This window comes from Lissotriton vulgaris, unplaced genomic scaffold (assembly GCF_964263255.1).
Source record: "Lissotriton vulgaris unplaced genomic scaffold, aLisVul1.2 SCAFFOLD_1097, whole genome shotgun sequence".
Taxonomy (NCBI): Eukaryota; Metazoa; Chordata; class Amphibia; order Caudata; family Salamandridae; genus Lissotriton; species Lissotriton vulgaris.
The window spans coordinates 730531-746995 of NW_028250293.1; the positions used below are offsets into that span (position 1 = coordinate 730531).

At 40.8% G+C, this 16465-nt stretch overlaps 1 protein-coding gene across 1 annotated transcript in view; it reads right to left on the reverse strand.

The window, feature by feature from the left end:
* LOC147663309 (peptidyl-prolyl cis-trans isomerase FKBP8-like) overlaps positions 1-11693 on the reverse strand; it is a 155903-nt gene extending 144210 nt beyond the window's left edge. The window contains exon 1 of the mRNA XM_086950539.1: positions 11620-11693. Within this exon, the coding sequence (XP_086806665.1) occupies positions 11620-11664 (45 nt within the window). The 5' untranslated portion in view covers positions 11665-11693. The remainder of the gene's footprint in view (positions 1-11619) is intronic.
* Positions 11694-16465: the final 4772 nt, after the last annotated feature.

Sequence of the window (16465 nt, forward strand, 5' to 3'; positions counted from 1 at the left end):
ATAGTTAGGAAAAGAACCACTGAGTTTTCTCGAGATGCAACCTTCAGAAAAGACTGGTCCCTCGTTGCAAGAAAATGCACCAAGGACTGGTAAATTCTCATTGTAAACACTGATAAAAAGCTGTCAAATTCCGTTCCAATAAAAATCCAAACTAATGAAACTCAACTCGCAGGCCACATGCAGATTAGTATTTATAAAATGAAATTGGAAGAGATTGAAAAGGAGATTATGGACTTCAAAGACTATTTGACACAATCAAAAATAAATAAACTTCAAACGATTTGAAAAAATTCTCACCCAAAAAAATATATCATTATGTATCTGATGACTTTGTGACTCAACAAATCTCAAAGTTAGCCAACAAAAAAACATATAAGCGGGAAAGAAAATATAGTAGGTATGTCCAGCTCGGGAAAAGAAAGTAGTGAGGAGGATGCCAGAACATGAGGAAGAGGTCAACAATTTAATCCCAAGTTTCCTCAATGTTCCGACCACAACCACATTTTGACTGAACCCACATATGCATCCCTTCAACTTTAAAATTATGCTACATTCTTTTGTTAGGATGAGGAAAGAGAAGGGTAAGATAGAAATGACAAAAGGTACATTTGGAGGGCTTGAATCAGAGGGTCACCCAGTGGATGACAAGAGATTTTCTTCCTGAAACGTGCAAGGAAATGATCTTGTGATGAATCTTACAGATGTCGTTTTGACCTATCATGAAACCAAACTTTTGAATAAGGAGCTGTGTTTGTCCCACTCACCCCCTAGATACATTTTGTTTTAGAAGTAAACTGACTGAGATTTTCTGGAGGAATAAACTTAAAATATTCTTCTCTGAGAACAATACCGGAGAAATTGATAGAAGGGACACAGGTTTAAGACCAAAATCTACTTTCATACCCTCTGACTGCCAGCTAACGGTGGATATTTCAGCTTTCAATCAGGACGTTCATTTATGACATAGTATGCCTGGACAATAGCACACTCAGTACTTTTCATAACCTGAAGGGAAGAGTAAACAGGCCCTAGAGTCAATAAAGTCCACCCCCACCTGATTATCAAATCAGCAGACAAAAAGGGCGCCATCGTCTTGCAAAAAAAGTTACAGCACTGAAAGCCTCTGTTTGTTATCTGGTAGAAGGAACTTTCAGATGCTAACAACTAACCCACGCCAGACTAAAAAAAAAAAGTCCTATTTAAAAAAGCATCAAAAATGGGAATGGATATTTAAAAATGAGGTTTTGCTCCTATGCAACACAATCCCAGGACTCCCTATTTTTACACCCCCGGGACACCCCACTTTCTCGGGTAGTGGTTCAATTTTAGAACCCCTATCACAATTTTGCAATTGAATTTTTTCTTAAAATCCATGATGCAAAAATGCCCTTTTTCTTAAGGACACTGAAGAGGTCCTTAGACTAATGAAAAATGTTCCCTTTGTCCCTAACACTAAGATCCTGATGTAACCAGATACTGAATCTCTGTACACTGGTATAACCCAGGAAGAGACAGAGTCATTAAGGATATACTTTAACAGAGAGAGTGCAACTACAGGACACCAAGACATTTCATCCTGCCTAACACTCTTGAACATTTCTTTTGAGTTTAAAAAGATCATGCACCTACATAACCAGATATATCGCCCCCCGGGCAATGCTGGCCCTTGGATATCGTCGCTGGCTGATATTATATCTCCCGTGCTACTTAAAACTTTTAATTTCACCATTCTTGGTGACCTAAATATCCATCTTGAAGATGTTGAAGGTACTCTCAGTCAGTCGTTACTGTCTGAAGTTTTTTATCTCTTACTTCGCAACTCTGGGGCTACTCACTTGCCGGTCACTTGCTGGATCCTATCATTTCTAATCTACCTTATGATTGCTCCCAAAGGGCCCGCCCACTAGAATGGTCTGACCATTTTGCGGTACACTTCTTGCTACCTTTCTCTTCACCCAATTCTAAGCCCTGTGTTGGTAAGAGCAAACCTTCCTATCGGTGAGACAAGCTCAATACGGTGGCATTCAATCAACATCTTACTGAATCTATTCCGATTCTGGAAAGCTCTGGATCAGAATCTAATGCTGCAGTTTCCCAGTGGTTATTGGATGCTGTAACTGCATCCCTTCCTCCTTTATCTAATAACCACAGATCCCTTCATCCTCCTGCACCTTGGTTCTCTGAAGAATTAAAAGTACAGCGAGCCAAGTGCAAGGCTTTGGAAAGAAAATGGAGGCTTTCCTATTCTACCCCTAGTAAGGTGGCTTATAAAGTAGCATTAAAGAGCTACCATGCTAACTGTAAATTGGCCAAGGCCACCTTTACGGCATCCACGATCACTCAGGCACAGAACTGTCCACGGACTCTTTTTGCAGTGGTGAAGAAGCTAACGGGAGCAGACACGGTACCCTCTCCTCCGGCTTTGGATAAACCACAGTGTGATGCCATCGCAGATTTTTTTATCTCTAAGGTGGAGAGTATCCATGAATCCTTGATTACTTCCCCGCCACTTGCTGACTCCCTACCGGTGGCTACTTTTAGCAGTCCTCTTCCTCCCCCTTCAATGTATATTCACGACTGGCTTTTGTTTGATGACATCACCTTCTCATCGTGCCTGAACAGTATTAGGTCAGGCTCCCCTCGGGACCCTGTTCCTGTGAAAATCCTAAAACTGTTGGACCTCGAGCCACGGAGAGTTCTAATGAGACTCCTAAATACATCTCTTACAGAGTCTCTGGTGGCGCAGGAGTGGAAGCATGCCATGGTCGTTCCCTTGCTGAAAAAGACCGGCGCGGACACCTCTAACTTAGCCAATTTCAGACCCATATCCCTGCTGCCTATATGTTCTAAAGTCTCGGAACGACATGTGAACACTCAGCTTAATTCGTTTGTCGAGAACGTGGGATATCTTCATCCGTCCCAATCCGGGTTTCGCGCTCACTACTCCACTGAATCCGCACTCCTCGGGGTGACGGAGAGGCTTCGGCACGGTATCGATCGCGGGGAGACCTTTGCACTCATCCTTTTGGATTTGAGTGCAGCGTTCGATACCGTGTCTCATTCCATTCTTCTTGACTCTCTCCGCTCCCATGGTGTTGCTAGATCTGCGCTGGCCTGGATTGCCTCCTTTTTAGGTGAGCGCACCTTTCAGGTGTTTTTCTACAGAAGCTGAATCTGCTGTCTATCCATCGGCATACGGCATCCCCCAGGGGTCGATTCTCAGCCCTCTGCTGTTTAATATCTATATCAGACCCCTTGCTACCATCGTGGAGGACGCCGGGTTGACAATCTATTCGTATGCCGACGACACGCAGATCGTGTTCTCTCTTTCCAGCAGTGAGGGCCATGAGGTCTCTGCCTTGAAATCTGGCCTGTCACACGTTGCTTCTTGGATGCACGACCATCTGCTCAAGCTCAACGGTGACAAGACCGAGGTTGTTATCCTGGGCAAGAATAAAGATCTGTGGGGCCCTCGACATTGGCTCAGTGAAATGGGTCCTTTGCCGAATCCAGCCCCCATCGCCCGCAACCTAGGTTTCCTCATAGATGATAGGCTCTCTATGAGACAGCAGGTAACAAAGGTCGCTGCAATCTGTTTTTCCACCTTAAGATGGTTGCAGAAGATCCTATGGATGCTGCCTTGCTCTACTCGGAGAACTGTCGTCCAGGCCCTTGTGATTTCTCGCATTGACTATGGGAATGTGCTCTATCTTGGGGCCGATAAGGCCACTATAAATAAGCTTCAAGTGGTGCAAAACTCGTCAGATCGTTTATTGTGCAATGTACCCCGGAGATCCTCCACAGTTCAGGCTCTGCGTGACCTTCATTGGCTTACAGTCCCGAATCGTGTAAAATTTAAGACCTTATGCCTCCTCTTTAAAATCAGGCAGGGTTCTGCCCCTAAATACCTGCAGAACCTTGTCCAAGTCTATAAGCCTGGTCGGACTTTAAGATCTTCCACTAGTGGCGATTTCTCTGTTCCCAGAATTAAACTGGCCAAAATGGGCGGCCGCTCGTTTTCTTATCTTGGCCCAAAGATGTGGAATGCTCTTCCGCCGGCTTTGAAAGCCGAGACTGATCTTCTCCTTTTTCGTAAAAAACTGAAGACCCTTTTGTTCAATTAATTTCCCTGCACTGTTTGTTCCGTTTTTGGGCCTTGTGCTTGTTTTTCTTTCTTTTATCTATCTCTGGCGCCGGGAAACCCATTGAGGGTAGCTGCGCGCAATATAAGTTTAAATAAATAAATAAAATAAAAAAATAACCATGGAACATCAATGGACAGTACCTTCACCCCCAGTCCAGCTTGCCTGCATGTACAACATTTTCAATCCACTTTTATTTACTCCACCAATAATCCATGCGGAGATAGGATCAGAATGTGGCAAAGGTATGATGTGCTCTTGATTTGGAGACACAGAATTTAGAAACAGCTTTATGGAGTGGCCTAATTCCCGGAACCTCTTCCTACAGTTTAACTCTAATATATCCAACAGCTTATTGCTGTTCCTGGACCTCCTGGACCTCCTGATCCAGGAACCCAGAGATAAACTTGACACAAGAGTTTATCATAAACCAACAGATAAGAATAGCATAGTTCTGTATTGTAGCTTTCATCGACACACTCTAAGACAGATTATTCCTTTTGGAAGGTTTTTGAACCTTCTCAGGAACTCACTTCAATTGACAATTACGAAATTACAAAATAGAATTGGAAAGTCTGACTAAGAAATCAGCAGCACAGAATACCCGAATGAGGTAGTAAGAAGAGCATACAGACAACCAAAGTGATGGACTCCTCGAAACTTACACCTAGCCCAAAGATGAAAAGCTGATATGCATCATGACCTATTGCACAGCATCCAATTCTATAAAGAAGATTATTTACAAGCACTGGTGTATTCTTAATTCCAACAATTTACCCTTGGAAAAACCTATGTATACATTTAAAAAGAGTACTCGTATTAAAGACATGCTGATTCACACTAGACCCAAGGCACAAAAGAACCCACCTGAAATCGCTCTCTGGGGTCTGCCTCCTCTGGAAGGTCACTATCCCAGCAGGAGTTTAAAAGTCAGCCACCTTGTAAAAAAGATAAACCTATGTCTAAAATAAATGTCGATGTACAAAAAATATGCAATTCTAAAAGCATCCTATATCTGATCACATGCCCATGTGGGCTGTGATATGCCGGAATAACTACAAGAAAGATCAAAGCCCATTTAACAGAACACTAAAGTAACATCTGCTGTGAGAAAACTATGACAAAACTCACAACCCACTGTTTGGAGCACAACCACTCTGTGGAGCAACTGATTTGGGTCATACTAGACAAACCCAATATACCCTAAATGAAAAAAATGAAAAATGATTACTGTTAAAATGCAAACAACTTTGGATTTACAGGTTAGGATCCAGCCAAAATTGGTTTAATGATGACATCCCATGGCACTACATAATTGCAATATGATATATAGATATGTCCTGAAGTTACTAAGGTTATTTCATGGTTATATGCAGTACTGTGTTAATATTTCCTTTAGGAACAAACAAGCACCATTAGATGATGAATAGTCATGGATATGACATTATAATTGAAACACACGATTTGTGATTTCAAGAGTGACTTTTTAATTAGAAACGGAATGTTTAAAAATACTGACATGACATTTAAATATGAACAGGTACACTAATGGCACTGACAACGTAAACATGTTGAGCGGTCTAGTTATTGCTATTCTTCTCTGAGTGGAAATGGGGGTGGGGGAGTCTGTCACGCAACACCACATTACGTGCTGACATAATGCGATGCCCCCGCCTACTTTGAGACTGAAAACATGCCAGACGGGAATGTGGAATACACGAAGACAATTACACTGATTTTCTGGCAGGGTTGGACCTTTGGCGATGTAAGCTGGGGCAATTCATTCAACAAGGGCAGTTGCAGGCTGGCTACCAGCAGTTTTGGACTTCTATGGAGTAAACAAGTGTCCTAGGGGATAATGGCCACATAATTTGACTTCCAGTACTCTGCAGTTTTGGCAGCATCCAACACTTCACGAAGTGACCAGGTGCTACGAAGTGACCAAGTTCTACTCAGAAGCCGGTGTTCCCGTGCAAATAAATGCTAGCGGGCAGAATACCATGGCCAGTGGTCTTTAATCCACTACCAGACACTCCCTGCCCTTTTTTCTCACTCATGCAGCTTACGGCTTTCTGTTTGTGACAGTTTTGCCGCTTTATTTTTCCTCCGTTTCCCCATCTTTTTCTTTCACTGTCTTTCTGATCTATATGTTTTACCCTCACTTGCACTCAGCAAATATCTGATACACAAAAATAAGTGTTGGTCCCCAGAAATAGGTGGCAGTGACCTGCAACCACAGTCTCAAATTAAGCACTGTCTAAGGGTAACAGCCGTCTAACTACTGGTGTTTTTGGACCACAGTGAAGTTAGCGGGGGCCCTGGGGAATAATGGCTGTATATATTGATTACACATATTACAGAGATTCCCCAATGCAAAAATGTTTGCACACTGCAAGAGAGATTAAAAGAAAAAAGACAATTTCTTCTTCTAATAACTGTCCCATGCCATATGTTACAGGGCATAATGATAGCGATGGCATACTATCACTGTAAAATATTTCTATACATTTTTCGCAAATAGTGTGTCTCTACTGGGTATAGCCCCTGTGTTTCTACGGGTTAGGAAACTTGACCCAACAACTGGGAAGATTGACAGCAATGACAGTTATTCTTTCCTTTACATGTGCCTACCGCATAACTCGGTCACCAATTTACCCTTAAGTTGAAAATTCTGTGCTGTGCATCACAGGTGAGATTGACTGCACCGTTCAAAGTGTGATATTTATGTTGATAATATTATTTTCATCTTACTTCTAGTGTGTGTTTTCTACCCTCCTTCATTATATCTTTTTATTTTATAGAGAAAAACTCAAAGAACCCTAGAAAAAAATGCAAGTATTAAACTTTAAACTGTGAGTGTTATTGACACAAGTAGGATGGAAAATAATTTCTGACTTAAGTACGATGAAGGAACAGGGATCCTTGGTCCTGATGAAGGCTGTCAACCTGTAAAAGCTGTAAAGTTGCAGCAGGAAAAATGTTGATGACACCTAGAATGGTAGGGAAATAATGACCCCTTGACCTAATTTCCATTCTTTACTCACAACCGCGGGCAGCCATGTGTGCAAATGGCAACATCTTCTCATACTTCAAATTAGGTAGAGGTGTCCGTCAAGGTTGCCCACTATATACTTTTCTCTTTAACTTAGCCTTAGAGCCTCTTTTATTGAGAAAACATCAGGAAATACATGGATTTGATCACAGAGAGCAACAAATCAAATTGGCAGCATACGCCGATGGCGTACTATTATTTATTTCACAACCATTATCCTCTATCCCTGCCTTTCTCCAAGAAGTCGAATCCTCTGATTTTGTGTCTGGATATAAACTAAACAAAGAAAAATGTGAAACAATGCCCTTAAATAAGTATACTTTCAAAGAGGATTTTTCTGCTTCCAATTTTGCCTGGAATCCTAATCACATAAAATATATAGGTTTATACTTCACCCCATCCATCCCAACAACAGTCTCTTCGTGTATAAACAAATGTATTAAAAGAGTCTCCACATTGACTGCTAAATAGCACCCCTTACACTTATCTTGGTGGGGACATCTGGACAATATTAAGATGATGTTAACCCCTATAATACTCTATACCATTTCTAACATCCCAGTGCCCATTTCTTTAAAGTATTACACGAAGATAAACTCAGTGCTATCTTCATTTCTTTGGAATAATAAAAAATCCCATATGTCCATATTGAAGTTATCAAAACCAAAATCAGAGGGTGGTGTCAATTTTACTGATTTCTGACTTATCAGAAATCATTTTTACTCCAACAGTCTTCAAGATGGCTTTCTGAATCTCTGTTCGATTGTCCCTTATGGGTGAAACTCAAACATTATTTTTTCTACCCCTTCTCATTTCAAGAGTATTTATCCTTTACTCATAGACCTCATTCTCGACCCCTATTATTAAATATACTTGTAAAAATGTGGAATCTCTCTCCCTGATACTACAGACAAATATAGATTAATTTCGTAAATCCACAATTTGGTATACCAAGATGGTATTGATACAAGGAAAACCTTTGTATTGGAAGTTTTGGAGACAAAAGGGTTTAATTTGGATCCATCAACTTTTTATACATGATGAAGTTATGCCTTTTTCGCAAGCTAGTCAACTCTTTGAACTCCCTAATTCCTTTCAGTCTAAATACAAACTTCTACAGCAAACCCTCCAGATTTCATATGGTCAACTTTTATCCCTCAATATTAAGATTTCCCCTCTTCTGAAGGGACTTCATGATCTTCTTCGCACCTATCCTAAGGCCTCTTTTATATATACATTTTTGCACACATCGCATAACGATTAGAGAAAAAACTAAAGTAGAACTCTCCTGGGAGCAGGATTTGGTCCATATCCTTATGGAACAAAATATGGAAAAAAATTAGCAAATCTTCTAGAGCAGCAAACACTACACAAAGACATTTTATCTATAACAGACTCCTGTTGAGCCCGGTAATCTTAAGTAAAAGACACAATGGTCTCACCAATACTTTCTGGACATGCAATTACCCATTTGCTGATTTATATCACCTACTTTTCACTGGCCTGCTTGTTCACAAACTTTGGAAGAGCGTCTGGACTCAGATTAATTTAATTTTTTGTTCTAGAATCCCTATTTCTAACACACATATTTTTTTTAGGGAGTCTATCTCCAATATGGGTCAACTCTAATTGTAATAAGAAGATTATAATATTGTGGAAGCCAACTGGAATAGTACATACCGACACATTAAGCAGTCGTTAGAAAGATGGGAACGACTTCAATTAACAATCATAGGAAGAGGCAATGTTATTAAGATGCATATTTTGTCAAAAGTGTTATATATGTTCAGAGCTATACCGTTAGAGATTCCATTTCAGCATATACAACAATTAGTCTACCTGTGCAAGATTCTTATGGTCTCCAGGGAAACCTCGGAGGGCAATGAGGTTGATGACACTTCCGATTGAGAGAGGGGGACGGGCTATCCCTGACTTTTTGTTATATTTTTATGTTTGTTTTTTTACAAAGAATGTGATTGTTATTAACAGGGGAACCAGTGGAGAATATGGCAGATTCACCCTCTATATATCATTTATTGCTGGGAATTCATGCACAACGTAGCTTATTCAAAGAGTTAGAGGGGAACTATTACAAGAGAACGCGTTATAAGGTATTGGATTCAGCTTTTAGAGTCTGGCGAAAGGTGGCACGAATGATAAAAATGGGGAAAGTGTCATATTATACGCCATTTAACGCGGATAAAATATTACCTTGTGTTTTTCATGATACAGTAGCCAACATTTGGACACACTTGGGGATAGTGCAGATTGGGGATTTGTTTGAATCAGATGGGTCATTGGCTACTTACAAGAGATTGACTTTAAAATATCATTTGACTAAGTCATCTTTTTTCAAATATCTTCAATTAAGAGATTTCATTAATAGAAAACATAACCATGGGGGAAAAAGTTCTTTAGTCGAGGCGATTCGTAAAGGAGAGAAAATTGGGCTTTTGTATAGTATGTTAATGGAATACAGACCTGATGATTTGCAGAAGTTTAATTTATATTGGCAGTTTCAGCTGGAAGAACCCTCTTTATTAATAGAAGATGCAAAAATTATGTCTAAGGAAGCATTCCTATCTGCTAATTTTGAAGGCGCAATTTTTTAAAACTATTTTTTATTTATATTATACTCCAGAGCGCATGATGAAGTGGGGGTCGCAATACGATGGGAAATGCTTCAGATGTAAAGCTGATAAAGCTGATAGTATACACATCTTTTTCAGTAGTTGTAAATTACGTCAATTTTTGATACATATGGAATATTTTCTTTCAATGATTACACAATCTACTGTGAAGATCTCTCCATCTATGATGCTTTTAGGGATAGGTGAAAATGTTAAACAGGGCACTGCTTTATTTAAATTTAGATCTTTTTTATTTGTAGCTATGACTGCTGCCCGTTTATGTCTCGCCTCAGATTGGTTACAAGAAGAACCTCCTGCATTTGAATTTTGGCGCTCGAAGTTGTATAATTTATTTGAATTGGAATGGAGTTTGTATGCACTGAAGGGAGCTAGGAAACGGCAACTGGGAATATTAATTTGGGGTACAATTTATGATCATCTTGCAGCCTGAAAAAGTGAATTATGATTTCATTTGTCAATTTTTAATTTCTTTGCACGAAACAATGTCAAATGTGTAATTTATGATATATGAGATATGTATTAATGATGTAATCCTGTGCTGATGTTTTGTCCCTACGGGGGAATAATAAAAAATAAAAAAAGAAGATTATAGACCTTTTACTGGCAGTTGCTTTTCAACAAATTACCAAGAACTGGAAGGATTTCACGAAGTTATCTTATCAAGCTTCATGGTATGCCATTTGTTATAATCATAGACTAGATACAGCCTTTGTATACCCTATTCATATGGCCTTGAAGCACATACATTTGTGGGCACCTTTTACATCGTTCATAGATGCAAGCACCAAGCGCTCTTTTTCCCTTACGCCTGCTCAACAAGAAGTATCCCAACCTCCTTGACTTTCCACATCTTAATTTCATATTAACTTCACATTAATATTATTAATATATTTTTGGTTTTTATTTTACGATATGTTTCACTTTGCGGTATACACCACTGTAACCCTTCATTTGTGCTTTTTTTTACCTGTCTTTCCTTCTTATATTATTCTTCAAACCATGTTAATTAATCTAATATTTACTCCTTAGAATTTTGCTATGTATTCTAACCTAATATTTTACAATTATCCATTGTTTCGACTATATTATGTACCTTTATCCTAACATTTTCCTTTTTAATAAACTTACTCTTGAACTTAAAAGAACTCAAAGCTGAAAAGGTTGCTTTGCTGCACATGATTGTGTTTTTCCTTAATGGCACCACTCATACCCACAGCAAGCAAGGAGACACGAGGGCAGCGCTCAAGGCAGCCCACCGACCCTGCAGCATTCCCGCCAGGCCGCCCCGGCCTCGTCCTGACCACAGGTCTGAAAGTAGGTCTATGTGATGCTGCAAACTGCCTGAGACTATTAACAACCCAAATAGATAAAGACTTTTGTACACTTTCTACATTGTCAAAAACCTGTTCACAATGAATGTATTCTCTGGCTCTGGGTCAGTGTCATTCCAAGACCTCCACATTACTGAGTAATGAAATCTCAGGATGATTGGCGCAGCCGCGCTCAGCTGACACGTCAGACAGGAGTGCAGGTCCAAGCAGCCCGAGGGTCTGCTGGGGGCCGGCTGCTGACAGAGCCTGCTAAGACTTCATGACAAATGATGCACATTCCTGAGAGGAATAGAAACCGGAGCTGCTGCAGTTCGCGTGGAATGCGAAATGATGGATAGTTTGGGGCTACATTATTTATTAATATCTCCAGTCTAATGTCGCCTTACGATGCAGACCATTAAACAGGTGCGTCGCAATGTTCACTGCCTCTAATGGCTTCTTACCTTAGTGGTTGGCTCAAGCTTCAGGGCCCTCTTCAGAATGGCCATGGCTTCCTCATGGTCTCCTCGCTCTGACAGCAGCTGTGACAGACAGAAAGCAAGAATGGACTTCAGCTTGAGGAAGAACTATCAATACAACAGTGACCTAATCTCTGGGTAGAACAGAAGAAGAGCTCAGTGGGCAGACATATGCACCCCTGCCTTTTCTTCCGTGGCAAACGACAGCCCATATTGTTATGGAACACTGCCTCTTTTCGGTATCCATTCTAGAGGTTGTCAACTCTCCTGTAATCTCTCGACCTCTGCCACACAAGCACACCTTAGACAAGTTACCCTTTGAAGTTGTAATGCCCCCTTCTTGCAGTCTACTTGTCCTGTAGAAGCTATTCATTTCTTTGCAGTCTTAGCAAATACTCTTCTATTTATTTTTCAGTCCACGTTTATACTCCTGCGTTGTAGCTTGTCAAAATGTTAACTCAAGTCTTTATCAATCGTCAGGCATTTTATATCTATATAAGCTACAGTTAGAGGGTGTGGCCTAGTGACAAGTGAGCTTTTATTACAGACATAAAATGTAGAACTGTCTCTGACTCAACACAACAGCTTAACCACATATAGTGCCAATATCGAAGTTATTTTATACACATGTATATGGTGCTCATTATTCCTCTGGTATCATATTCAGCAACTTCTCACCCAGGTTTTGAGGATTTGTGGTAAGTAGCAGTTGGCGTAAGAATATTTTGTGTTTTGTTGTTGATGTTTAGACATGTTATATATTTACTTGACATGGCCAGAGATCCAACAAAGATGCTTGGACCTGTGCATAGCCTGGTGGGTTTGTTAGTGCATGAATGTACTGGAAGTATATGGGTGAGTTAAGAAGTTCTGACATCCTTCTGTTGGATTATCTGGACAGTGTTGGGTGGATGCCTGTTCTGGCATGTACTGTTGTCTGATAATGATTACTGATGGAGTGGAAGAGTACAGTGTGGGCAGACTAATATTCGATTAGATGACAGATATATACAGTGTTGGATGGGTGTGAGGTGTTCTGTTTGACATATTGTGTTAAAAGTTCCCTTGTGTTGCTACTTAGTGGAAAGTACCACTGTGCTGTTTAATTGTACATATGTCTAATGTGCTCTGCTAGAAGTTGTGTTCATGTTGTGTCCTCTTGGGCCTGATGACATCCATCTAGGATATACCTGAACTGTGCTGGATGTATTTGGTATTGTCTACTGTAAGTGTGCTGCTTTTGATACAAATACCAGAAATCCAGGGCCCAGTAAACTTCTTCCTCCAGGGTATGCCACCATATAGACGGCAAGAGTCCTGACCATGTCAGTCAATCCCTTGCCACATGTTACATACAGACATGATAAATACAGGGCTTAGACATCTTGTCTTCAAAGACATGCCCCCATACAGAAAAGAAGCAAACACAAGATCCAGGCAGCCTACTCCTCGTGGACATCTTACATTTTGCATACATCTGATTTATGTTACCAATATTTGTATCAGAAGAAACAGGGGTGGCTGGGCCCAATGGGAAGGAGGGTAGGCAGGGCCACACTATTATGAATTCGAAAGAATTGCCTATGCCTCACAGCTTAGTTAAAGTACAAACAAGTTTAGGTACAAGTAAACTACAATTTATTAGTTTACTCTAAACAATTGATGTTTTCAATTTACATTTACTTTACAAACACAAAGGAGAAGTTCAAAATATGCAGAACTAAGATCGCTATCAACTTTACGTCTTAGCCATATACAGTTTTACAAACATTTGGAAAAACCAGACAGTAAACCAAACATATATTAGACATTTGACATTTGACGAAAATTAGCTTCTTAACAACACAACAAATTCAAACAGATGGACATAAGTAACCTTATGCATTTATGAATGAAGGAAAACTTTTTACAACCGATTATTGAAACACGGGGAGAACACAGAAGAACAAATTGTTTTCAAAAATTGGTTCAACTCCCACAGCCTGAACAAGATATAATCAATAGAATATCAGGAATATAGCCTATTTCTGCGTCACTAGCAATGGCCAACTGGCCAAGAAAATAGGGGGTGCCGACGCGTTTCGAATCCTGATTAAGGATTTACAGGATTCTCTTCAGGGCAGTGTCAGTCTAGTCCATGGGAACTGTTTAAAATGAAGAACAAAGCAAAAAATGTTTGTTAAAAGGGGTCCTCTAGCCACTACTCTTAGGCCGACTCGAGTGCCAGAACAAAACATACCTTATGTTTATCCTGCCCACGGTCAGTCTTGTTTAGGAAGAAATGTCGTTTAGGCTCTGTGGTCTGCAATGTAACAGAGTAATAGGTATATTGAGTCCTTTGTGCGAACGCGGGGCTGGCTAGCCAAGGCATGCGTGTTACACTGCTATTTGTTTACCTTAGTTAGCTTTATGGTTCTGTGCGATGTCTTAGTCCGCAGTGGGGTTTTTTTTTAAAAATGATCTGCAACAAGTAGACAAAGCGCGTGTAAGTCGGTTGCACACAATGGGCGCGTGTAAGACAGTTGCACACACTGATGCGTTGAAGATTGGAAACCGCGTGACTACGTTCACTTACTTGGAAATCGGTCCGCGAAGACCGCAGTTGGAGTTCTAGTTCTGCAAACGTTTTATCCACAATAGTGACCCGTTTAGTGGATCTGGGGGGTTAAAACAGAGGAACGTGTAAGTTCATTAGGGCGCTATCTTTCGATGCTTGGGAGCAGCAGAGTTCACAATTAAAAGTTTCCTTGCTTACCGCAATTATTCCGATACTTCGCTGAGCGTACTCGCTACAGAACAGCAGATAGAGAGATGTGAATGTCCCTGGCAAAAGCCGGTTTGGAGATCCCAGACCATGTGGTTCTTGGCCGACCAATCAAACAGACCAACCAAAATCTGGTGCTTTATGGGACATATAGTTTATGGCAGACCGCTCCAGTCTTTTGAAAAAATTGCAAGTGCATTCTGGGGCATGTAGTCTCTGAACAGGAAAAGGGATTTATGCCCTATTGATTTCGCTGAGACTGTTTAGGCCTTTGGTAACACTGTCAAACTTGAGGATTAAATACGCTTCCTTACGCAACAACATCGCGTCAACGTCTTGGCAGCGTTTAGGATCAATCCATGCTAGTGTGGTCCATTTGAAATCGTTCTCAGTGTGGCCATTGCTGATAAAATGTTCCACCATGGGAGCAGTCAGCACTTTTCTCTTTAAGCGGGATCGATGTTGGGTAATCCGCGCATTGATGGGCTGATTAGTTTTGCCTATATAAACTCTGTTACACGGGCATACCACCGCATAAACGACATTGCGAGTTTTGCAATTCGTGAAGCATTCATGCTTCCATTTGATACCATTGTTGATGAATGTGTCGCCTTCTAGCGTGTTGGAACATGACACACAGTTGCCACATTTGTGGTGCCCACAAATTGGTTTGAGCTTCCACTGCGCAACAAGGTCACTTTTGGGTACATTGATGTGACTGTCTGCCTTAATTAAGTGTTGGCCTATGCTTCTATTTTTCCGCATGGCGAAGATGGGTTTAGAGAGAGGATGGTCCAAGGACTCCAATAGATGCCAATTGTTTCGGATTATATTCTTGAATTGGTTTGTATGTTGCCCAAATGTTGTAACGCAAACCAATTGTTCCAAATCTTTTCTTTCTTTCTTTTCAAACAATGTTTCTCTGGGGGTGAATTTGGCTCTGTTTTTAGAATGTTTCAACAGTTTTTTCGGATATCCTCTCTCTGCCATCTCACTGCAGAATCTTGTAGCATGGCAGTCAAAGTCACATAAATTAGTGCAATTTCGCCTGATCCTCAATAGTTGCCCGTAGGGCAAATTGTTTTTTAATGATTGAGGATGCGAACTGGTGTAATGCAAAATTGTATTGCGGTCAGTTGCCTTTTTGTGCAAGGAGGTAATCAACTTAGCCTCACTGATGCCTACGGTAACGTCCAGGAATGTCATTTCTTTGGGACTTGAATTTAAGGTGAATTGAATATCTGGGTGCCTAGAGTTCAACCACAGATGGAAGTGCTCGAGATCGGTCCGGCTCCCCTGCCACAGGAGCCAGACGTCATCGATATATCTCAGCCATTGAGTTATGTGGCCTGAGAACGGGTTGTCATTCAAGACAAATCTCTCCTCATATTGTGCCATGTACAACACGGCCAACTCCGGTGCATAGGGACAACCCATGGCTGTCCCTTTGATTTGAACAAAAAAATCACTCTCAAACTTGAAATAATTATTGCGGAGAGTGATCTCCGCTAACGCCACAATAAAGTTAGTCGGCACCCGATGGGGTCTGACTCTTTGCTCTAAATAAAGTTCAATGACCTCCAGAGCCTCATCCTGCGGTATCTGGGTGTATAGTGAGGCGACATCTAGTGTCACCATCAAGTCAGTCTGTTCATTAAATGCATGCCCTTCAATTAGTTTGATGAATGCTGTTGTGTCACTGAGATGTGAACGTACCTGTGCTATGCAAGGTTTTAAAAAGAAATCGATATATTTCGATGCGATTCAGTGCTTGAACCGATATCAAAATATATCGATTTCTTTTTAAAACCTTGCATAGCACAGGTACGTTCACATCTCAGTGACACAACAGCATTCATCAAACTAATTGAAGGGCATGCATTTAATGAACAGACTGACTTGATGGTGACACTAGATGTCGCCTCACTATACACCCAGATACCGCAGGATGAGGCTCTGGAGGTCATTGAACTTTATTTAGAGCAAAGAGTCAGACCCCATCGGGTGCCGACTAACTTTATTGTGGCGTTAGCGGAGATCACTCTCCGCAATAATTATTTCAAGTTT